The sequence below is a fragment of the Pristis pectinata genome, chromosome 9, assembly GCF_009764475.1.
Source record: "Pristis pectinata isolate sPriPec2 chromosome 9, sPriPec2.1.pri, whole genome shotgun sequence".
NCBI lineage: Eukaryota > Metazoa > Chordata > Chondrichthyes > Rhinopristiformes > Pristidae > Pristis > Pristis pectinata.
Window position 1 is genome coordinate 45,009,138 of NC_067413.1, and position 23,972 is coordinate 45,033,109.

Here is a 23,972-nt window from a genome sequence, read left to right on the forward strand (position 1 = left end):
GCCTTACTAAGCCTAGAAATGATAATTGCCTCTTTACCTTGCTGCTCCATAGCTAAACTTCAAATTTGTTTTCAAAGTTTTCTGTTTTGAGCATTGCAATTGGCCACTCTGGGATTGACTGTCTTAGTCAAAGAAGATCTTTAAATTTAAAACTACCCCCTTCCCCAACCCCTGTCAGCCTGAGCACCCCGGCCCCTACAAGCACTGGACTAAGGGATACACTGATATTGCTTAGTGTCTGATATTTCTTATGGGGGGGGGAGTCATATTGAATAATACCATTATTTGCACTTTATCCTTTAATCTGCAATCGTCGTCACTTTGATCGGAAGACAACAGAAATCATGGCAGATGACTAGGAACCAAGGAATTGATTCCCCAACGCTAACCATAGAGGCATAACTAACCAGTTCTGCAGAAATGCATCAGAAGGTCAGAGGAGGAATGTTCAGGGGAGGTGTCAGAAGTAGGTTCTCTACACAGAGAGTGGTGGGTTCCTGGAATGCACTGCCGGGGGTGGTTGTCGAGGCTGATACAACAGGGACCTTTTAAAGGCTTTTAGATAGGTACATGGAAGTAGGACAAATGGAGGGCTATGGGCTGTGCAGGAGGGAAGGGTTAGATTGATCATGGAGGAGGTGTTCATTTAGTTCGGCACAACATTGTGGGCTGAAGGGCCGGTACTGTGCTGTACTGTTCTATGTTCTATGTTCTAATACTGGGACTTGCCATTTGCCAGAATCACTGCCTGAACCAGGTCAATAAATCAATAGGTTAACCGGATGATTCATGATGGTCACAGGCATGGGTTTAATTTATCAATCAGCCCACTACCCCTAGTCCATGAATGGTGATAGGATGGGGGCAGTTGGGATGAGGCAGGACTAAAATTAGGAAAGTCCCTAGTTTTCACACTCCTCGAATGCTGATTGTGGTGTAAAAGTGCCATAACATGTGAGAATCCCTCTCCAGCCCAACAATCCAGAAGGTACTTTAATTAAGTAACATACAAGCTTTGAAATAAATGTATTATTTTGGTAAATAGTGAAACACTTGCAAGAGTAATAAAGCAATTATTCTTCCAGTTCAACAGACAGCTCTTCACAATGCCAACAAAAGTTCCAAAATATTTGTGACTGTATAAAATGTTGTTAAAGAAAGTTGAGGAACTGATCAGCCATGAGTAGTTGACTGATTGAATAGGCTCAAGGGAATGAAGGACCCATTTCTGTTCCTGTATGCTGTTCCTAAACACCTCTGCAATGAGTTTGCTAGCTGACATTTATTCTGCACAGCAAAATTCTTAACGATTCCCTTTCACAGTGAATTCTTGATCTTGCCAGAGACATCATATTTCCTGCATTGCGAAACTTGACTGAGTGGATGGAACTGATTCTCCTATTGGTCACTGACTTCAAACGGGAAGCTGTGTGCTTGTTAACTACCCATCTTTGTGGCCGAGCAGTCATTTGTGGGGCCTGACAGTATGAGGGATAGAAGGTAATTTACTGTATAGGGAGGGGGGAGAAGCATTTACTTTTGACTTCCAAGCTGTCTGTTTCTTACGTTCTCCTCTTGTCTGCTTGTGCCAGCCTTTCCATGCATTTGATGTTCTACAAGATTTCATAACTCAGTTATCCTATGCTCCCACCAGTGAAGTTCTGTAACCCCAATTGTCTAACATACTTTCCTGTGCTTCTGTCAGTTTCATCAGATTGCAGAAGAGATTCTTTAATCAATTTATGGCATATACTTGCTGCCTTTTCTCATTTGAAGACTCGGATGTGTTTTTTTAATGAAGGACTAAGTAAAATTATTGATTGTGCTGTCACTGTTGTTCCTGTTGTAAAAATATCATGTGACAAATCATACATCCACAGAATAGTGCAGCATAAAATAAAACTTTCAGCTCAACAAGGCTGTGGCAACTCTTACAAAGAGCAATCCATGCCCCTGCGAACCTTTCTCCATGTATTTACCCATTTGCCTTTTGAAAGCTACTTCTGAATCCAGCTAAGGGCAGTGAATTTAAAATCCTTACCATGAATGATGTACTTAAGTTTCCATTATTTCCCCTCTTTTTTTTCACTATTCATCATATACATTTAGTGGTCCTGGTTACTGAGCATTCAGATACTGTAGTCTTACTTTGGTTTATCTAAACCCCTCATTATTTTAAACACCTCTGACAACAGTAATCAGACCTTGGCATACTATTCGTAGCAAATCCATGACATGGTGTTTCTTACCATTGGAACAATACAGTTGTCTAAATCAAACTCTCAGAATCAATGGTCATGGTCACCACAATGTCCTCACACATAATGTTGCTTCATCATGAAAGTCTCCTCCTTTGTAAACAGCCAGGCACTCAGTTGTCAGTATTGGCAGCCCCGTTCATAACTTGAAATGCAGCCTTAATAAACACTAGATCCTGAACTCATTCTGCTCTCTGCCCTGGAGCACACGACTTCAGTGGCTGCCTGTCTGGTGCAAGCATGCAAATCTCCAGTTGGAATTTCAATAAATTTTAAAACCCTGCCCATAAATTTATAGTTATTGAGATTAAGTATTTGGAAATTGAAAGGATCAGTATTTGCCCCTTCTGCTTCAGCATGGCAGTTAACTTATTGGAGTGTACCATTACATCACATCATACCAGTTGATTTATTGTAGAGTAACTCACCCTGCCAACAGATCTATTGAGCAAGTTGATTTGGTATTCCAGCTGATAGAAATTTGGAGAGCTGGTGAAAAGAAGTTGATTACCAGAAGGAGATTAACCTTGTTTAGAAAGTTATGTTAAATACAGCAGGCATGAAGTGACCAGACTGATATGAGTGTTGTCTGACATTTCAAGCAGTCATCGGGGAGGGAACCATGGCCGTATGGCATCGTGTTGGTAAATTGGTTTATTATTGTCACATTTACCAAGGTACAGTGCCGTCCATACAGATCATTTCATTAAAACAGTGCATTGAGGTAGTACAAGGGAAAACAATAAGAAAATGCAGAATAAAGTGTTACAGTTACAGAGAAAATGCAGTGCAGACAGACAATAAGGTGCAAGGCCATAAAAAAGTAGATTGTGAGGTCGAGAGTCCATCTTTTCATACCAGGGACCATACAATAATCTTATAACAGTGGTATAGAAGCTGTCTTTGAGCCTGGTGGTCCATGCTTTTAGTCTTTTGTATCTTCTGCCCGATGGGAGGGGGGAAAAGAGAGAATGTCTGGGGTGGGTGGGGTCTTTGATTATGTTGGCTGCTTTACCAGGCAGCGAGAAGTGTAGACAAGAGGAAGGCTTGTTTCCGTGAGGTGCTGAGCTGTGTCAACAGCTCTCTGCAGTTTCTTGCGGTTTTGGGCAGAGCAGTTGCCATACCAAGCCATGAAGCTTCCGGATAGGATGCTTTCTATGGTGCATTGATAAAAATTGGTGAAGGTCAAAGGGGACATGCCAAATTTCTTTAGCCTCTTAAGGAAGTAGAAGCACTGGTGAGCTTTTTTGGTTGTGACGTCTACGTGGTTGGACCAGGACAAGCTATTGGTGATGATCACTCCTAGGAACTTGAAGCTTTCAACCCTCTCGATCTCAGCACCATTGATGTAAACAGGAGCATGTACACCACCTCCCTTCCTAAAGTCAATGACCAGTTCTTTTGTTTTGCTGACACTGAGGGAATGGTTGCTGTCATGACACCATGCCACTAGGCGCTCTATCTCCTTCTTATACTCCTATGTATATTCTTGTAAAGTCTGGGTTTGTCACTATGTGCTTGGCACTGTGAGTTTCTGTTAAAGATGACGTATTGGGAAAGGTAAGTCTTTTGATCAAGTATTGGTGGAGAATGGATGAATGCTACAGATGCTTTGGGCTCATTTCAAAGTTTCTTAATGTTAGTGTCAAGATATCTTGTAGTAGTGGCCAATGACAGTCTGATGATTGTGGTCCAGTTTCAAATCTTGGTGTTCCAAGCAACATCAGTTGGAGCATAATGAACGTTCACAATCATGGAGAGTCATAGAGTTATACATCACGGAAAGAGGCTCTTAGGCCCAACTTGTACACGTTGACCAAGGTACCTCCCTGAGTTAGCCTGCATTTGACTGATATCCCTCTAAACCTTTTCTATTCATGAACCTGTCCAAGTGTCTTTCAAACATCGTAATTGCACCGCATCTATCACTTCTTCTGGCAGCTTGTTCCATATACTCACCACCCTCGGGACTCCAGACAACCCAGGAGTGAGTACAGCAGCTGGAAGCTCAGAGGACGTCTCCATTGTCTCAGGAAACATGGCTGCTGAGGAGGGCTGCAGGTAAAACTGAAACACAGGGCCCTAAGGCCCCACCCCCTCCCTACCATCCTCCTGGCTAATGTACTATCTCTGGGAAATAAAATTGAAGACCTCAGAGCAAGACTGCAGTACCAGAGGGACATCAGGGACTGTTGTGTACTCTGCTTCACAGAGACATGGCTTGCCCCCAGCACTCCAGACACAGCGCTCCAGCCCAAGGGCTTCACCATCCACCGCATGGACTGGACGGTGGCATCAGGTAAAGGCAGAGGCGGCAGCGTTTGCTTCATGATTAACTCATTGTGGTGCACAGATGTGGCAGTTCTGTCTCAGTCCTGCTCCCCTGACCTGGAACATCTGGTGGTCAAATGTTGTCCGTTCTACTTGCTGAGGGAGATCTCTGCTGTCATCCTGGTAACGGTGTACATTTCACCCCTGGCACATGTCAAACTGGCACTGGGAGAGCTGAGCACTGTGATCAACAGTCACGAAACAGCGCACCCTGATGCCTTCCTGATCATCGTGGGGGACTTTAACCAGGCTAGCTTGAAGAAGTCTCTGACAAACTACCACCAACATGTTACCTGCGGAACCAAAGGAGCCAACACACTGTTACACCACCATTAAGAGTGCTTACTGTGCCATCCCATGCCCGCACATTGGCAAGTCTGATCACCGGGTTGTACTTCTACTCTCGACATATAGGCAGAGACTGAGGACCACAGCACCAGTGGTGAGGACTGCGAAGGTCTGGTCAAGGGAAGCAGAGGAGTGTTTACAGGACTGCTTTGAATCAGTGGATTGGACCATAGTCAGGGATTCATCTTCAGATCTGAATGAATATGCCATGGCTGTTGCCGACTTCATCAAGACCTGCGTGGATGAGTGTGTGCCTTCGAGAACATACTGAGTTTTCCCAAACCAGAAGCCCTGGATGAACCAGGAAATTTGCAAGCTGCTGAGGACTAGATCTGTGCCGTTCAAGACCAGCGATCCAGAAACCTGCAAGATGTCAAGCTATGACCTAAGGAAGGCCATTGTGAGAGCGAAAAGGCAATTCCATGTAGAGTTAGAGATGCAATCGGATGCTCGGCAGCTGTGGCAGGGTTTGCACTTCCTATAATGCAAAACCTAACAGCATAAATGGCAGTGATGCTTCACTCCCCAATGACCTCAACGCCTTTTATGCATGCTTTGAAAGGGAGAATAGCACTACACCTGTGCGAATCCCCACGGCATCTGGTGACCCTGTGATCTCTGTCTCGGAGGCCGTGTCAGAACATCCTTCAAGAGGCTGAACCTTTGCAAGGTGTCAGGCCCTGACAGTGTACCCAGCAGGGTACTGAAAATCTGTGCCGTCCAACTGGTTGGAGTGTTCAAGGACATCTTCAATCTCTCACTGCTGCATTCGGAGGTTCCCACCTGCTTCAAAAGGGCATCAATCATACTGGTGCCCAAGAAGGACAGGGTGAGATGCCTCAATGCCTATCACCCGGTAGCACTCACATCTACTGTGATGAAGTGCTTTGAGAGGTTGGTCATGGCTAGGATTAACTCCTGCCTGAGCAAGGGCCTGGACCCACTGCAATTTGCCTCCCGCCACAACAGGTCCACAGCGGAAGCAATCTCACTGGCTCTTCACTCGGCTTTGGAGCACCTAGACAACAGCAATACATATGTCAGGCTGCTGTTTATCGATTACAGTTGGCATTCAACACCATCATCCCTTCAGTGCTAATCAACAAGCTTAAAAACCTGGGCCTCTGTACCTCCCTCTGCACTGGATCCTCGACTTCCTTATTGGGAGACCACAGTCAGGGCGGATCGGTAATAACATCTGCTCCTCGCTGACAGTCAACACAGGTGCACCTCAAGGATGCATGCTTAGCCTACTGCTCTACTTTCTCTACACTCATGACATGGCTAGGCACAGCTCAAACACTACCTATAAATTCACCGATGACACCACTGTTTTTGGCAGAATCTCAGATGGCGACGAGGAAGCGTACAGGAGGGAGATAGATTGGCTGGTTGAGTGGTGTTGCAACAACAACCTTGCACTCAATGTCAGCAAGACCAAGAAATTGATTGTGGACTTCAGGAAGGGGAAGTCGAGAGAACACACCAGTCCTCATTGAGGGGTTAGGTGTGGAAAGGTTGATCATCTTCCACTTCCTGGGTGTTAACATCTCAGAGGATCTGTCTTGGGCCCAAAACACTGATGCAGTCAGGAAGAAGGCACGCCAGCAGCTCTACTTCATTAGGAGTTTGGGAAGATTTAGTATGTCACCAAAGACTCTTGCAAATTTCTATAAATGTACAGTGGAGAGCATTCTGACTGGTTGCATCACCACCTGATATGGAGGCTTCAATGCGCAGGATCGAAAGAGGCTGCAGAGCATTGTAGACTCAGCCAGCTCTATCACGGGCAAAACCCTCCTCACCATTGAGGACATCTTCAAGAGGTGGTGCCTCAAGAAGGTGGTATCCATCATTAAGGACCCTCACTGTCCAGAATATGCCCTCTTCATGTTACTTCCATCGGGGAGGAAATACAGGAGCCTGAAGACCCACACTCAATGTTTCAGGAACAGCTTCTTCCCCTCCACCATCAGATTTCTGAACGGTCCATGAACCCATGAACACTACCTCGTTATTCCTCTTTTGCACTATTTATTTATTTTGTAACTTATAGTAATTTTTATATCTTGTACTGTACTGCTGCCAAAAAACAACAGATTTCACGACATATGTCAGTGATAATAAATCTGATTCTGGTTCCGATTCCCTCTGTGTGAAATACTTGCCCCTCAGGACCCCTCTAAATCTTTTCCCTCTCACCTTAAATCTATAACCACTAATTTTAGATTCCTGTACCCTGGGATAAAGACTGTGACCATCGCCTTATCTATGTCCCTCATGATATTATAAACATCTATAAGGTCACCCCTCAGCCTCCTTTGTTTCAGGGAAAACAGTTCCAGCCTATCTAATCTCTCCTTATAACTTAAGCCCTCCATTTCAGGCAACATTCTTGTGAATCTTTTCTGCGCCCTCTCTAGCTTAATCATCCTTCCTATAGTATAGCGACCAGAACTGCACAGAATATTCCAGGTGCGGTGTAACCCTAGGTCTCTCTGTTCTACAACACTACCCAGAGCCCTGTCGTTCACTGTGTATATCCTGCCCTGGTTTAACTTCCTAAAATGCATCTCTTTGCACTTGTCTGACTTAAATTCCATCAGCCATTCCTTTGCCCACTTTTCCAGTTGATCTAGATCTTATTGTAATCTTAGACAACCTTCCTCACTGTCTACCACACCACCAATTTTGGTGTCATTCGCAAACTTGCTAATCATTCTTATCTAGTGTAAAGTGTCTACAAGCACTCAAATGGTTGTCGAATTTAGCAGAAATCTCAATGATGAATTGCAGATTTTAGAATGAGCAGACAGCCTGCAGTGTTACAGAACAGAGTGCAGAAATGGTAAGTGAGGTTTTGAGTGTACTTTTTGGTTCACCATTCCCCAACACCCCGTTCCCCTACTGCCAACTCCAGATTTCCATTCAGTACAATTTTTTAAACCAAAAGAATGGATTTTGAAGCCTTCCAGGCCTGTTATCACTTTGTTGGTTCTTCTTGTTGAAATTACATGAGAGAACTCCTCAGGATGATATTTTCAACTTATTTGTCCCCATTACCTATAGTGAAATACCTGGCCTTCCTACCATATTACCTTTTAGTAGTATGGCTAGGGCTGGAAGCTCACCATGTGGGAATCTTGATTGCTAATCCAAATGTTGAATTTGCATCACCCTAATTTATACAATATTCAAAAGGACAATCACATAAGTTACCTTCCTATTGTTTCAGTCAACCAATGATTCTGCCTTTCGAGTCCCCAAACTTGAGGCTTTCTAACCACTTTCTCCCTCAATGATCTTAACCAAAACTTGTACTTTAGCTCTCTAAAGAATATATTCTAGATTAGCTGATTACAAATATAAACTCCTCAAAGCAATGCCTTGTCTTTTCTTTTTGTCACCTGCCAGTGACAGACACTTGACACAAGGTTCTCTTTGCAAGCCCAAGGTTTTATGTTAATTGGGCACTTCTAGGCTGTTTATGCACCAGTATGGCCCAGTCATCTTTACTCCTTATGAACCCGTCATGTAATTTTGCAGATGTATTGTAAAAACAAATTCTTTATCTTTTGAGGATTTATCCTGAAAAGAAAATTTTAACTTGAACTGGGTTATTTATAATAATTGAATCTATCCTTACAAATGAAACATTAAAATTGAAAATGACTTTGAGAAGTCATTGGGATGTACATGCTGTACAATTATAATGGCTTTATAACTATTGCCGTGGAATTAATTACTTTTTCTGAAACGCTGTAATAAATTGTCGAGCAATAACTTTAGTCATGAGTATTTCATAATCGCATTAGTGAGCTGACCAGCTGTTCTTTGCATCTTATTGTCAAGTGAATAACAAATACAACTTTCTATAACACCAATTCACTTTCACCTTTGACTGCACTTTGCTCATGTGAAATTTATGGGGGATGTTTTTCAATCAGGCATTACCGGGTGAAGTCACTTTTGTTTGAAACCCATGACCAAGGTGCATCCATTTTTTTTTGATTACTCTAAATATTTAGGTTTTCAAGAATGACACTAAACAGGCTAAGAAAATATGTCTCAATCTTTCACTGAGAAATGTTAGGAGAAAATTAGCTGTTGAAAGGAAAGGTTTTATTTTAGGTATTTGGCTATTCTGGGAGAAAAACATTGGGACAGATGATTCTTTTACTTCATACCAATTATAATGAAGCCATTCATCACGTCTGTGGGTATAAGGAAATTGAGGGGATCTCAATCAACTTCAAGATCCTTATTGGACCCATTTATATCATTTTAAGACACAACAGGTTTGAACTGATTTGGAAGAGATGGTCCCCAAAAGAAACTAAACTTTGGTATGTGCACTGTGCCTATTTGCAGTGTTCTACTGTGCATGTATTGAGTGTAGATCACTGGAGGGAAGCACTTTACACAGTGGCTAAGATCTAAGGGGATAATTTTAACTCTTGATGGCACCATGAGTAGACCTCAAACTGGAGGATAGTCTGGAACTGTCAAGCCTCATCTAGACTGCGACTGTCAACAGCTTGGTGTTTCCAAAGAAAAGAGACAGCTGGCTGGTGAGAGAGGACAACATGCTGTAATAAATTGGGTGGTTTTGTGGCTGCCAATTTACATAAGGAGGCTTGGAGGATGTGAGGGACCTAGTGCAGCAGGAGCTGAGATTTATCTCAGTAATTGCCCTCCTGTGCTTCTGAATCCCACTGGAAAGGTTTTTAAAATTGGCCTCCAATAGTCTTCCTGATTTCCCAATGGCTGCACCCAGCAGAGGAGACATGAGGCACCCTTCTCAGAAGTTGATTAGAGTTGCAACAGGGGTATGTATTGCAGGCAAAGCCCCATCCATTCTAAAAAAAAAAGTAGTGTTAAAGTAACAGATTGGTGTGGGGATGGGGGTGATAGTGTGTGGGGTGGACACAAATCCATTTTATTCTAATTGCAAAGCAACAATGCAAAAAGAATGTTTTTATAAAAAAAATAAAATGCTGCAGAATGCAGGTAGTGTGCTGAGTCAGATTTAAGCCAACTAAACTATAGCAACATGAGTTGAAGATATTACAGAGAAGAGCAATGAGGTTGATTTCCAGTGTCCTTGCTGTTTTAAGTCTCAAGTGTTCCTAAGTTACAAAGAAATTGGGTTTTTCAGTCTAAAAATTTGAAATAAAAAAGGAGGACACAAGAGTCTGCAGATGCTAGAATCTGGAGGAAAAAAATAACAAACTTCTGGAGGAACTCAGCAGGTCAAGGAGCATCTGTAGCAGGAAAAGAATTGTCAACATTTTGGGTCAAGACCCTCCCTCAGGATTGAGAGTCGGAGGGAGGATAGCCAGTATAAAGAAGCGAGGGGAAGGGGTGAGACAGGGTGGGTGATAGGAGGGATGATGGGCAGATGGTGCCAGGTGGGGGGGGGGGGTGGTGAGGGGGTGCGATGGGGTGGAGTTGGGAAGCAGAGGCAAAGGAGTGATAGGTGGAAGCAAACAAGGGGAAAAAGAAGAAAAAGGGAATGGGGCAGATGGAGCCAGGAATGGGGAGGGAAGAGTGAGAGTGTAGACAGAGGCTGAGGGTGATGAGTGGGGACACTAAGGCTACAAGTGCTGGAATCTGATAAGGAAGGAATGTAATAATGGGAACTATTTAAGGGAGAGATGGGCAGATAAAACCAGATGGGGGAGAGGATCTGGTGGGTAAAACGTGCGGGTAGTAGGTGGATGGAACTAGGAGGAGAAGGGGGATGAAACTGGGTGATGGGATGCTGGAGGGAGATATTAGAAAGGGAACAAAAACGGGAGGACTAGAGGTGGATTGGAAGCAGAGAGAGAGGGGAACACAGGGGGTAAGGGTTACCTGAAATTGGGAAATTCAGTGTTCATACTGTTGGGTTGTAGATGACCTAAATGGAATATGAAGTGTTCCTCTAGTTTGCACTGGGCCTCACCCTGGTAGTGGAGATGGCTGAAGATGGACAGGTCAGTGTGGGAGTGGGGGGAGAGTTGAAATGGCATGCAAATGGGAGCTCAGGATGGCCATTGCTGACAGAGCGCAGGTGCTCTGCAAATCAGTTACCTAGTCTGTGCTTGGTCCCGCCAAGGTAGAGGAGGCCACATTGGGAGCACTGAAATGCAGTAGATGAGGTCGGAGGAGGTGCACGTGAACCTTTGCCTCGCCTGGAAGGGGTGTTTGGGTCCCTGGATGGTGTTGAAGGAGGAGGTGTAAGAACAAGTGTTGCACCTCCTGCAGTTGCACGAGAAAGTGCCAGGGGTTAGGGAGCGATGGGTACAGAGGAATAAATGGGCTAGCAGTCATGGAGACTTGTCCCTGTAGAAGGCAGAAAGAGGTGGGGAGGGGAAGATGTGGCAAGTGGTGGGATCCCATTGCAGCTGGTTGAAATGATATGATGATATGCTGGATGTGAAGGCTGGTATGGTGAAAGGTTAGGACAAGGCGACCTCTATCGCTGTTCTGTTTGGGTGAGATTGGGGGGGGGGGGGGAAGCGGGGAAAGCAGAAACCTGGGAAATGGAGGAAATGGAAGAGAGGTTTCCATCCATCACAGTAGAAGGCAAACCACATTTCCTGAAAAGGAGGAGAAATCAGATGTCCTGGAATGGAAGGCCTCATCTTGAGAGCAGATGCAACAGAGAGGGAGAAAGGGATGGCATCCTTGCAAGAGATGTGGTGAGAAAAGGTGTTATCTAGGTAGCCGTGGAGTCAGTGAGTTTATAGTAAATGTCAGTGGATAGTTTGTCTCCTGAGATGGAGACAGAGATCCAGAAAAGGGAGAGAGGTGTCAGAAATGGTCCAAGTGAATTTGAGAGTGGGGTGGAAGTTAATAGCAAATGTGATAAAATTGATGAGTTCCACACGGGTGCAGGAAGCAGCACCACTGCAGTCATAAATGTAACAAAGAAAAAACTGAGATAATCTTATTTTGCTATCAGAATAGCTAAGGCTGGAACATTAGCTTTAACGTACATTAGAAGAATACTATAAAAACCCGGACATTCAGGAAGGGAAATGGGATGATTGTGCCATATTAAGAAATTATTGTTCTAAGGGAGATCAATATATGGATCTGGTTTCCAAAAAGGTCAATAGAAGTAAGGACACTTTAATCATTTAAGCATAATTGAATGTTGTAATGAAGGAAGTGTAGAGTTTGATATCTCGCAAGGGTCCAATAATTCTCTCAAAAGAGCTGTGGGTTCTTTGCAAGTCTCTGACCTGGTGTCTGTCTGAAATCAGGGACAAGTACCATCTATCCCTAAGGGTTTATTTATTTTTGAGCTCATTTAGCTTATCTATGACTTCTAGATCATTTACAACAAATTGATTCCTTTGACTTTGGTTATGTCTGTTTCTGGAGGGCATATCAACCTTTGTTAACAACTTGGAGGAAGTAATCATTCAGAATATTGGCTATCTTCTGCATGTTATCAGTTTTGATACCATTTGCATTTTTATGGTTTTTACCTAATCTCTTGTTGTTATAACATTTGCAACTTTTATGTTTATCCACTTCTTTACCTTTTACAGTTGCCTTTTTCTCACATTATTTCATGTTTTAATATATTTTCTTTATTTTTTGATATTTAGTTCAATGACCCCTGCAGAAATTTTAGCATTACTTTTCTTGTAATCTCACTTAAATTTGCTCTTTAGAACATTCTGATTCATATTTATTCAGATTGAGCTGGTTGATCCTTGATGTATTCATTCTAAGTATTTGACATTTTGCTTTCTTTTTTACAGTACCACATCTTCAAATAACATGTTGAGCAGTCTCTCCAGTCCATTTACTTCACTTTTTGCCTTTTTTCCTTTTAATTAGCCTTTTAAATGTTACTTACCTTACTAATTGTCAAATGTATCCGGATTAATAATTCATAGGCAAGGATTAGTAATGCAGAAAATGTGAATTTAAATCCTACCATTGGCAGTTTGAGGATAGCTTTAAAATAATGTGGAATGTAAAAACTGGTATCAGTATAAAATTGATAATGAAGTTGTTAAAAACCTAACAGGCTCACAAACGTCCTTCAGGAAAAGACAAGTGTGTCCCACATGGATCTCTATGCCAGTAAACCATGTAGCTATGTCAAACTTCTGCAGGAGTTCAAGAAGACCTTCTTGGAGCAACTGGGGATAGACAAAAATACCAGCCATCTCAATGACTGTATCTTAGGAAAAGAAAAACAAAAGAAACAACTTCCAGATTATGTTATATATGATTATTCTATAATTACTACCCCTCAGGTATAATAACTCATTGTCCCCTACTCAACTTACCTGCGACTTAAACTCTTATCCATGCATTTATTACCTCCAGAAACAACTATTCCAACACTTTCTCAGTCTTTGTCTCACTTGTATCCCAGTAATTCATTACCCTTTTGCTTCTTGACATACATTGGCTCCCAGGCAATGGGAGATGGCACTTTCTGATGCTTAGATTCCCCATTTTCTTGAATCCCTCTAAACATGTCTATATTCCTCTCCTCTCTCAAGACATTCCTTATAAACTATCAGGCATTTAGTCACATGACCCAATATCTCCTCATGCATCTCAGTATCATGATTTAATTGATGGTGCTCCAGTGAAGCCTCTTGCGATGATTTTCTACATAAAGGATGCTAGATAAATGCTAGCTGTTGTTTGCCATCCTATATCAGGATTATTTATGTACACCAAGTCAAGATCAGTTCTCTTTACCAGTTCTGATGAGGGGCCTTCTACCTGAAACGTTAACTATTTATCTTCCTACAGATGCCGCCTGACCTACTAAGTGTTCCCAACATTTCCTGTTATCCATCAGCTGCAGTTTTGTTTTGTATTTCAAGACCAGCTCTGCCTTTGTTGCTTCCTTAACATGCAGGATATTGAATCTGTTATGAATTGCATTCAGTGATACTGATTTAAAACTCATTGGACTTTTCCAGTTCATTCTTGGTTGATTTGGGACTCCAGTTGCTGTTTTATTGACTAAATAGGAGGTGGTGATGGTAAGAATGGGGGTGGAGTGGGCAATTGTGGATTGGGGATTAGGGTTTGGGGGGAGTTTACATGCATCGTGCACATTCCAGCCAGCATCAGCAAGTATTCAGAATCAGAATCAGGTTTATTATCACTACTCTGAGAGCTAGCCTCTAAGTCAGTATTGATCAGGAACTCAGCCTCCTCAGGATATCGGAACCTCTCATTCTCTTCTCCAATACTGTGAGAGCCCAGTGGCTGGTGGGCTTTCCCACAGAACTCAAACTTGGCTTGCGGTTGCCCATCCTACTTTTTGAATGATGGCTTTGACAAGGACTGCCTTGTTTGCACATTCTGCTGCTCATTAGTCTAATTTCCATTCATTGAAAAATCCACCCTGCAGGACTTCATGGCTGTATGCAGAAATAAAAACAGAAAATGTTGGAACTGCTCAACAGACCAGGCAGCATCTATGGAGAGAGAAATAGAATTAATCTTTCATGTTAATGACCTTTTCTTAGAATAGTTGGAGATGCACGTTTTAAGGTGCAGAGGAAGGGGGGAGAGAAGGAAAGGACAAAAGTGAAAGATGGGAGATGGAAACATTATAGAGCTTTCCTTTATTCTCTCTTTCCCTTCACTCTTTCTCTGCATCTTAAAACCTGGGAATCTCTCACTAACCCCAGTTCCAATGAAAGGTCAACAAGTACTAGGATCGCATCCCAACAATTGTGACCAATGAGAGCTGTTGTGTTTGACAACTGCTTAACAGTACACTTCCTATCATTAAAATTTCTCTTCATTTGAAAATGTAGGAATCATTATGAGATTAGTTATGCAGTATTCTCATGGATTTTAGTTATAAACTTGTGTGAAAATACCTGTCGATAAATAGCTGAAAAATAAATGCACAGGTGTTTCTGTGTACTGCTAAAGCTTTTATTCCTGTGCTGTTCTTCAGTGGTAGCCTGGGTCTTACAAGTGTTGTATGGAAAGTTGAAAGATTATCATGTCAAATGCAGCCGTATCTCATTCTGGGTGATTGCATTCAAGAATGGTTTATGTCCTCAAGCCAGTTTGTATTCTTTTTCAAGGTAATTACCAGAAATGTTCCTGAAGAATCCTGAAAGGTCTCGGTAGGTTACAATTTGCTAGTCACAGCTGCCCATTTGACTTTATTTTCTGGATCAAATTGAGAGATTCCATTCTATATAGAAATCTGTTGGTTCAGTTGTGCCAATTAAATGGGTGATCGCTAAGGAGCACATTTTAATGTGTTATGCAATTAAGTTGAGGTAAGTGTAATTGGGACACCATTGCTGACCAAGTGCATGTCACAACTATTGAACACATGTTTCCATGTCCATGCACTAATGATATGGGTGTGCACTCATCAGTTGTTGTGCAACATCCTTTAATGTTGTAAGCCACAAATAAAAAAGCATGCCCTAGTGGAGGAGGCAGGACTTGTGAGCAACTGAGAAAGACAGATCTTGCCCACACTCTTTTTGGAGCTCCTTTAAGAAGCCATTGTCAGATTCACCTCAGAAATAATCATCATCCAGATTTCTGGTTGTTCTTCATATGAGATCTATACGATATAGGGGTGAGAAGCTGTCAAGAGCTTAGACTCCCTTTCCAGGGGTTCATTTCTGTCACCACAATCTCTAACCCTGTATCTCAGAACCAGGGTGCCTGTTCCTTCCCATGTCCTGCCACTCCTCACAATAGTTTACCTGAAGCAGACTTATTTCTCAGAACGTTGGATCCTGTTGAGAACTGCATCTTTAAAAGCTCTGGCCAGGATGGCTTAATCCTGATTTGTGTGTAACTCCTAAAATGATTAATCTGGCAACTGCACAAAAGACTTGTGAATCCTGCTACTTTTGCCCAAAATACTCTTGCATGGTGTATGCAAATGAAAATCATTCCCCAGTGGTCTGGAACAAACTGGCAGGGGTCCACTGCACCAAGCCATCTTAACGAGCATTTTTATGCAAGGTTGAATTTCTTGGCTGGCGTCACTCTTTTCTCTCGGTGAGTGGTTGCATCCTTTTGATTAGTGAGTGGATTTAACCCATTCTGGAAGTCTCATTAAACTATATTTCAAAAGATTGTACTTCTCCCTTAAAGACAATTTATTTTATTGAAAGGAATGATTCTTCTCTGGTTAGTGGAATTCATAATGGGGCGGCACGGTAGCATAGCGGTTAGCGCGATGCTATTACAGCGCCAGCGATCGGGGTTCGATTCCCGTCGCTGTCTGTAAGGAGTTTGTACATTCTCCCGTGTCTGCGTGGGTTTCCTCCGGGTGCTCCGGTTTCCTCCCATATTGCAAAGACGTATGGGTAGGTTAATTGGGTTTAAAATGGGCGGCGCGGACTCATTGGGCCGGAAGGCCTTGTTACCACGCCGTAAATAAAATTTACTTTAATTACATATGGGACCAGGGTAGTGATCTAGGTTTTTGCTTACCTGTAACAGCACAGAAAAAGGCTATTTAGCCCATAAGGTTCATGTCGGCTCCCAGTTGAGTAATCCCATTCCTCTTATTTCTGTGCACCCCTACCATTACTTTCTCTCAGATGCCCATCAACTACCCTTTGATTCTTTTGCAGTTACAGGGAGAACATGCAAACTTCACACACAAAGCAACCAAAATCAGGACTGAACCTTTGTCGCTGGTGCTGTACCTCTGTACCTTCCCTTCTAGTGGTATAACTACTTTTCTATGGGTTGTATTCTCTCTTGTTATGACACCAACACATGTTGGACAGGTTGTGGATCCTCCAGCAGTTCTCCCTATGAACTATTCAGATTAGTTTCTTGTCATATACACCAGGGTGCAATGAAATCCCTTGCTTGCATGAAGCTCACAGAGTAAACAGTATACATGATAATAATAAATACAACAATAAATACATCAAGTGCCAAACAGCGGAATGGTGCAAAATGTAGTAGTGCAAACTGAAGTGGTGCAAAAAGAAATGCTAAAGTGACAATAATGGAAGAGGTAGAATTGAGAATTCAAGAAAGTGGCAGCACCACCAGCAAGGGATGTGAAAGAGGTGGTTCAGAAGTCTGAAAGCAGTGGGGAAGAAGCTGTTCTTGAGTCTGATCATCTGGACTTTCACACTCCTTTATTTTCTCCTAGAAGGTAGAAGAGAGAAAAGTCAATGGCCAAGTTGCAGGTGTCCTTGACAATACTCTTAGCCTTCCTGATGCAACACACCTTGAAGATGGACTGGAGGGAAGGATGTGATGAACCGGTGATGAACTGGGCAGTGTTTACCCACATTCTACAGATTATGATGGCCCAGAGCAGAGCAGTTGCCACACAAGGCTAACATGCAACCTGTCAGGATACTTTCCATGGAAAATCTGTAGAGGTTCGAGAGAATCCTTGTGGACAAGCTGAATCTTAGCCTTGACTGTGCTTATCCTCTGTTTTTTGACGACATCAGGAGGCATCTCAAACAAAGAAGCCCTTCTCTTCTCATCCATTTCCCATACACGCCTACTTCTAGCAGTGAATTCTGTGCAGTGATCCAGGGACTCCAGGTCTTTTTTTATATCACAAACTTGCCGCCTCACTCTTTATGGCTAGATAGATATAGTGCTCTTAATGCTGCCCTTAGCAAGTCCACTGCTTGAAAAGATCCTGTGTATATTTATTAATTATTGGATCATACAAAGCAACCTGAAAAAACATAAGCTCTCTTCTGTAAAATAATGCTATTCTGGGGGGAAAGCTAACTATTAAAATGGCAAATATGATCGGAGAGATTATTTTTATGTGGACAAGTTTCATATTGCCAGCCTGTTGTCTGCAATTTTGAATGTTGTCTGTCTGGTCCAAGTTACCTACCTCTAGCGGGTCATCAGTAGTAATATAAAATTTGACATCCAATAACCTGCTCCTTAATAAATGCAATACAAAGATATCAGAGCTATCTGGGGATTTAACTTTTCCACTTTCTATTACTTTCAGCATTCTGGGAAAAGTAACGTACTCCAGATTTACTGTTTTGTCCTTCTAATATTTTAAAAATTAGTCTGTGGTTTCTACTTCACAAAAAAAACACCAACAATAATTAATTATAGAGATTTAAAACAGTTCAAATGAGGTCCTTGTTAATCAACTTGTGTATATAATGTCAGCTGCTAAAATTGTGCCATTCAATGACAGGCTTCCAATTGTAACTGTTCATTTATGATAGATCAGCATTATTCTATTTGAATAGCCCTGTATTTTTAAGAGTACCATGGTCATTGATAATTGATGCTTTGGAAATGGGAGATGGCAGTTTGGTTGTGAAGCTGCAAAACTGACTTTTCAAGCACTGATATAACAATGCATGGCTGAGAAATGTGTGTGCTGTCAGATCCATTTCCACTTGTCAGTTTTGCTTCCTCTTGCTTTGTCTGGCTGGGAGCTGAAGGTCAAAGCAAATAGGCATCCTGTTGAGGCACAAGGAAGATTAATCATATCTGCACTATGGCTCCTATCAGACAAATGTTTAGCAGAGCGGAACTATAAATGAAAGTAATGAACTGATTTTGATAAAACCCACCTACACTAAAATTTTACTGACTATACATGTGTCTAAAATATTAGCCTCAACAGTAGCCTATTGTCTATTCTCACCGTGTTAGAAACATTGAAGAAGCAAATGCTGCAATTCAGTAAAGAGTGGAGCTGACTTTTGGGTCATGTTCATCAAAACCGAGATCCATATGATTCCTGAAATTATAGCATAAAGCATATGACATTTCCTTTGTTCACAAGCACCAACCCATTATTCTGTTGTGTGGAGAGATGTGAATTCCAAGATTTGTGCATATTGCCAAACAATGCCTGAGGCTGAACATTAACCACCTCTGAGTTGAGTCTTAATATCTGCCTGAAAGGGCTGCAGTGTAATAGTCAAATTCAACAACTGCCTCTCAACAAAATGACCCAAATCGATTCCAAGTTAGCAATTCTGTGAATGTATGATGCATACAGCCTTGACAGTTTTTAGACTAAAATGTTAATATTTTTTTCTGCAGAATAAAAAATACATTGTCTCACAAGGGTTAACCACACTTAGAAAATATATTACTATAGTTTTTATTGGTTTAGAATATGCAATTAAAATTTATTTTTCTTTTAATTGTTCACACGATAGTCTTTGTAGATTGTTTGTCATGTGAAGGTTGTGCTTATTCAAGTTATACTTTAAACAGGCTAGGGTAAAATGAATGTGGAATTTTATTCATATTGAGTAAGTACTAATTTCTTCAACTGAATCACTAACCAGATCAAATGAGTTGTTTTGGTGATTCATGCTGCCTCTTTATTTCAGTCCATGAAAATATTTCAAACAACAATGAAAGTGAATGTCCAGTTAAAAGTATATCCACAGATATTCCTCCATGACAAATTTTTGGGATTAAAGCAGTCTTGTGGATCACTCTCATGCTGTTTGTGAAAGATGCACAAGGAGTGAGATTTCACTTGAGACTTAGTGAAAAGGCGTGTCAGATTTTCCTGTGCAACACTGTTCACAAACTGGCATGAGAGTGTTGCTACTGAATGAATGGATGCTTTAGAGACAGAGGGTGTATATGGTAGAGTGCTGCTGAGGTGACAATGGCACCTTGATAGATTGGTGAATAATAGTACCCAATGTGGGGAAGTGATGGACTCCTCTCCAGGACTACAACCAGAGTCTTGTGTGAGAAGTCTGTCAATGAGATCTCTGTGAGGATATAACTGCAGTTTATGAATGCCTGTGCTCTGGGGAAGTCTGCACTGCAGGTAAATGCAAGTGCCTGCTCCAGTGTCCTGAAGGAAAAGTAGATGAAGCCGTCTGTCCTTGAGGTGGCCAACATAAAGTAGGAGCAGGCAGCCAACAGTGGGATGCAGCAGAGATCAGCAGCACAAGCCTGGAATGGTCCTGAGGTTTCATTTGAAGTTGTGGGAGGTCACAGACTCTGTGATTACAATGACAGAGATTTGAGCATTTGGTCTTCCAGTAGCATAGATTCAGGGAAGATGGGGTTGTAAAATCTGGTTGTTCTGCAAATAAGTACTGTCGTTTCCAGACCATTATGTTTGAAAACATCATAGTGGGTGTCTTTTGCATGTTGCACTATGTTGAAGTAACTTTGTGCAACTTTACACCTGAAGTAAAAAGACCAGGCAGAATGAAAGTCCCACTGAAAAACGTGGACATAAATTTCCTCACAGGTGCTAAGAAGTGTGAGCAAAATTGATTTACTCTGAGTGCAGCCAATTTTCAACAGAACAATACTGTTTTATTTAGAATTACATGTTCATGTTTCTAGCCCTTAGATTTTACCTAAACTCCGCACTGAATGAAAATCTTTAATTCCAGTGCAGATACAGGATCACAATCTAATGTACCTGGATGATGTTGGAAACCTTGTTGTTAATTTAAGGTCAGTTTACCAAAATATGAAGCAACGGGGGATGTCAAATGTAGTTTACTGCCTTTGAATCAATATCGACTGTGCTAATTTCAAGTTGGGATTCTTATTGTAACTGAACATGAGCATGCAGCATTCTCCTTTTCATCAAGCTGTCATTCACCAGGCCTTGAAATATTGAAGCTCCAAATATAATTACATTTTATTGCAGCAAGTACATTTTACCATAACCTATTTTGGTAAAATATTTCTTATTGTAAGTCATATGTATCATCATGAAACAAAGAATTAGATCCGAGAGCAATTCTCTTTGAATCAATCCAAATATGGCTAGCAGAGATTAAAGGATGCATCCATAGAGCAGTTGTTATTCCTGACATCATCTGTTTCCATTCATGTTGTAATTCTGAGTTAGCGCTATGCAACAATGATATCAATTCAGAGTTGCATACTGATTGACGTCCTGATCTGTCTGCTCTATTTACTTTCGATGGGCTGTGACATTGCAAGCTTCAGTGCCCTCCCAATATGCTGATTTCTCCAACTCACACTACTTAGTGCATGGGCAGATTGGCTGTCCCTGTGAACCAATTTGCTGTCCAAATAGTGGTTTCTACAGAGCCAAACTTTGTGACGTACCACCTGAAGAGAGAGACATGTTTAGATGAATATTTTATTTCAAAAATACCTCCGTCAATGCAGCAATTCCTCAGTGTAACACTGAATTTTTTTTTAGATTATGTAATTGTTTGGAAGTGGAACGTGGACCCTGCATTGGTATTAATGTTGCCAATTGAGCCAAACTCAAATGAATTCAAAAAAAGAAATTGATGGATTCTTGATCAATGTAGTAAGAAAAAGAAAACTGAAGTTGAATGATCCGGTTACAGAGCTTTGGTCATTATTTAGTCATAGAGTCATACAGTATGGAAACATGCCCTTCATCCCAACTTGTCCATGCCAACCTACCTGAGTTTGTCCCATTTGCCTGCATTTGGTCTATATCCCTCTAAACCTTTCCTATTCATGTACCTAAACATCTTTTAAACTTAATCGTACCTGCCTCTACCACTTCCTCTGGCACCTCATTTCATATACCCACCACCCTCTGTGAAAAACTTGCAAAATTTGCCCTGGCATTCTCTTGGAAACGCTGGTGGTGTCTAAGTCAGGGTTTTTGGCCTTTGCCTAGATTTCAAAACAAAAAGAAAATACGTAAACATTTATGTTAATAGGTTTGTGTTTTTTTGTAACTCTAGGAACTGTCTGACCTTCGACATGCCCTCAATAAACTGAAGAAACAATACCAAGACAAAATGGCAGAGCTTACTCATTCCAATAGAAGAGTTGAACAGCATGAATCTGAGGTGAAGAAGTTAAGATTGCGTGTGGAAGAACTGAAGAAAGAACTAGCACAAACAGAAGATGAGGTATGTGGTAATACCTAGTTTTAGAGAGTCAAAATTATCATATTTTTGTTTAACCCTTTTGGCTTAGCAGGGGACACGATTAAAGTTAAATTATTGAAACTCCACCTTGCATGTGCAACAATTTAAATGCTGGAATCTAGATGAAAAAACAAGATGCTGGAGGAACTCAGCAGGTATGGTAGCATCTGTGGAGAAAAGCAGACGGTCAATGTTTCGGGTCAAGAGCATTCTTCAGGACTGAAGATAGGAAAAGGGGAAGCCCAATATATAGGGGAGAAAACAGAGCAGTGATAGGTGGACAAAAGAGGGGAGGCAGGGTGGGCACAAGGTGGCAATAGGTAGATGCAGGTAAGAGAGATAGTGATAGGCAGGTGTAGGGGAGGAGAGGAGAGCCGATCCACAGGAGGATGGGTCAAAGGTATGGAGGCAGGCAGCATGGGGGGAGGGGAGGAGAGGAAATGGACAGAAAGAAAAAAACTATTTAACCACGATATGCATCTCTACTCTCCATTTGTAACTATGATCTGCATCTCCCCGTTGCCAGTCACCAACTCCCCCTCCCACCTCATCACTGATATGTGAGTCCTCGGCCTCCTTCACTGCCGGGAGAGATCCAGATGCAAACTGGAGGAACAACATCTCATTTTCCATCTTGGGACCTTACAGCCTAATGGGATGAACATTGAAGTCTCCCACTTTAAGTAAACCACCCCCCCCCCCCACCTTGCTTCTTTTTTCTTTTCTTCCCTTTCCTAGCCTAGCTCTCCTTTTTCTCCTCGCCATTTTCTTCCCCTCCTCCCATGCCGCCTGCCTCCATACCTTTGACCCATCCCCCAGTGGATCTGCCCTCCCCTCCTCCCCTGCACCTGCCTATCACTATCTCGTACCTGCATCTACCTATCACCACTTTGTGCCCACCCTGCCTCCCCTCTTTTGTCCACCTATCACTGCTCTGTTTCCCTCCCCCCACACAATATATTGGGCTTCCCCTTTTCCTATCTTCAGTCCTGAAGAAGGGTTCTGACCCGAAACATTGACTGCCTGCTTTTCTCCACGGATGCTGCCTAACCAGCTGAGTTCCTCCAGCATCCTGTTGTTTTTTAATTTAAATGTATTTGATGATTTTTAAGTTTTTACTAGTGTTTCTAAATGTTGTAATTTAAAAAAATACTTATTGTATTTTCAATGTTATTTTTGTTTTAAATGGATCTTTAATATTTGTGCATCTTTGTAAATGTCAAACCCATTCACAAGCATTTGAGCACTTTGACAGTTTTGTACATTGCTCAGGTCCTCACTGATCAGGTTAGAGCTATCTTCTTTGTGGAATATTACACTGAGGGAACCACTCTAGGTAACGGCAGGTTTAGTGGACAGGTGGTTGTGGATACCAAGAAGCTTTATGGAAGTTTCAGGCATTTATTAGGGAATTGATTTGAAAACACAAGACCATTGCTGGACCTAGTACTTGTTCAATGACGAAATTATGTTTTATTAGATCCCTTATTACTTTTAAGTATTATTTAGGTTTTAAAGTACAGGTTGACATGACAGATAAGACTTGCTGGTGTCTGTAATATGACAATCAACACAAATTGAGACTGGTAAAAATATATTTTATCCCATTCCCTAATGTTAACAGAACAAAGTACAAGTATGAAGCACATTTCTTGCTTTTTATGCTTGCCGATGTAAAGTTTATACTAGATATTAATTAGATTATTAATATCTAGTTTAAACTTTACGCCAGTGTAGTATTACATTGTATAAAGTTTATACTAGATATTATTTAATACTAGACATCTTTGAATACATGGTTCATTTAAGGTGGAACAATGGGACTTGCAGGACAGAAGGCTTACTCCTGAGCTTCTCCCAATGTCTATAACCGTGAGAATAATCCCTAGTTGATTAGCCTCGAACTGTTTCTTCCCTGTGGAGAAATATATTTTATTTGCTTGATTGTTCTTTCAAGGTTCTGGTGCAGAAGGAAAATATAGTGCTTTAGTCAATAATTAACATCAGTATTGTTTATTTGAGAGCAAAAAGTACTTCCACTTCTGTGCTTCCACATACATGATAAACCTCTTTATATTTGATTATCAATTCAAATTACAGCCTTGAGCTAGAATTGCTGCAAGAAGGCTTTTCCCAAAAGTATGTGGTGAATCATCCTCTGATTAATATT

At 41.6% G+C, this 23,972-nt stretch overlaps 1 protein-coding gene across 4 annotated transcripts in view; it reads left to right on the forward strand.

Moving 5' to 3' along the window:
- Positions 1-23,972, forward strand: part of LOC127574050 (coiled-coil domain-containing protein 102A-like) — a 354,834-nt gene that overhangs the window by 195,633 nt on the left and 135,229 nt on the right. For all 4 annotated transcript variants that reach the window (XM_052022652.1, XM_052022651.1, XM_052022650.1 and 1 more), the window contains exon 7: positions 21,614-21,784. In XM_052022652.1, the coding sequence (XP_051878612.1) occupies positions 21,614-21,784 (171 nt within the window). The remainder of the gene's footprint in view (positions 1-21,613; positions 21,785-23,972) is intronic.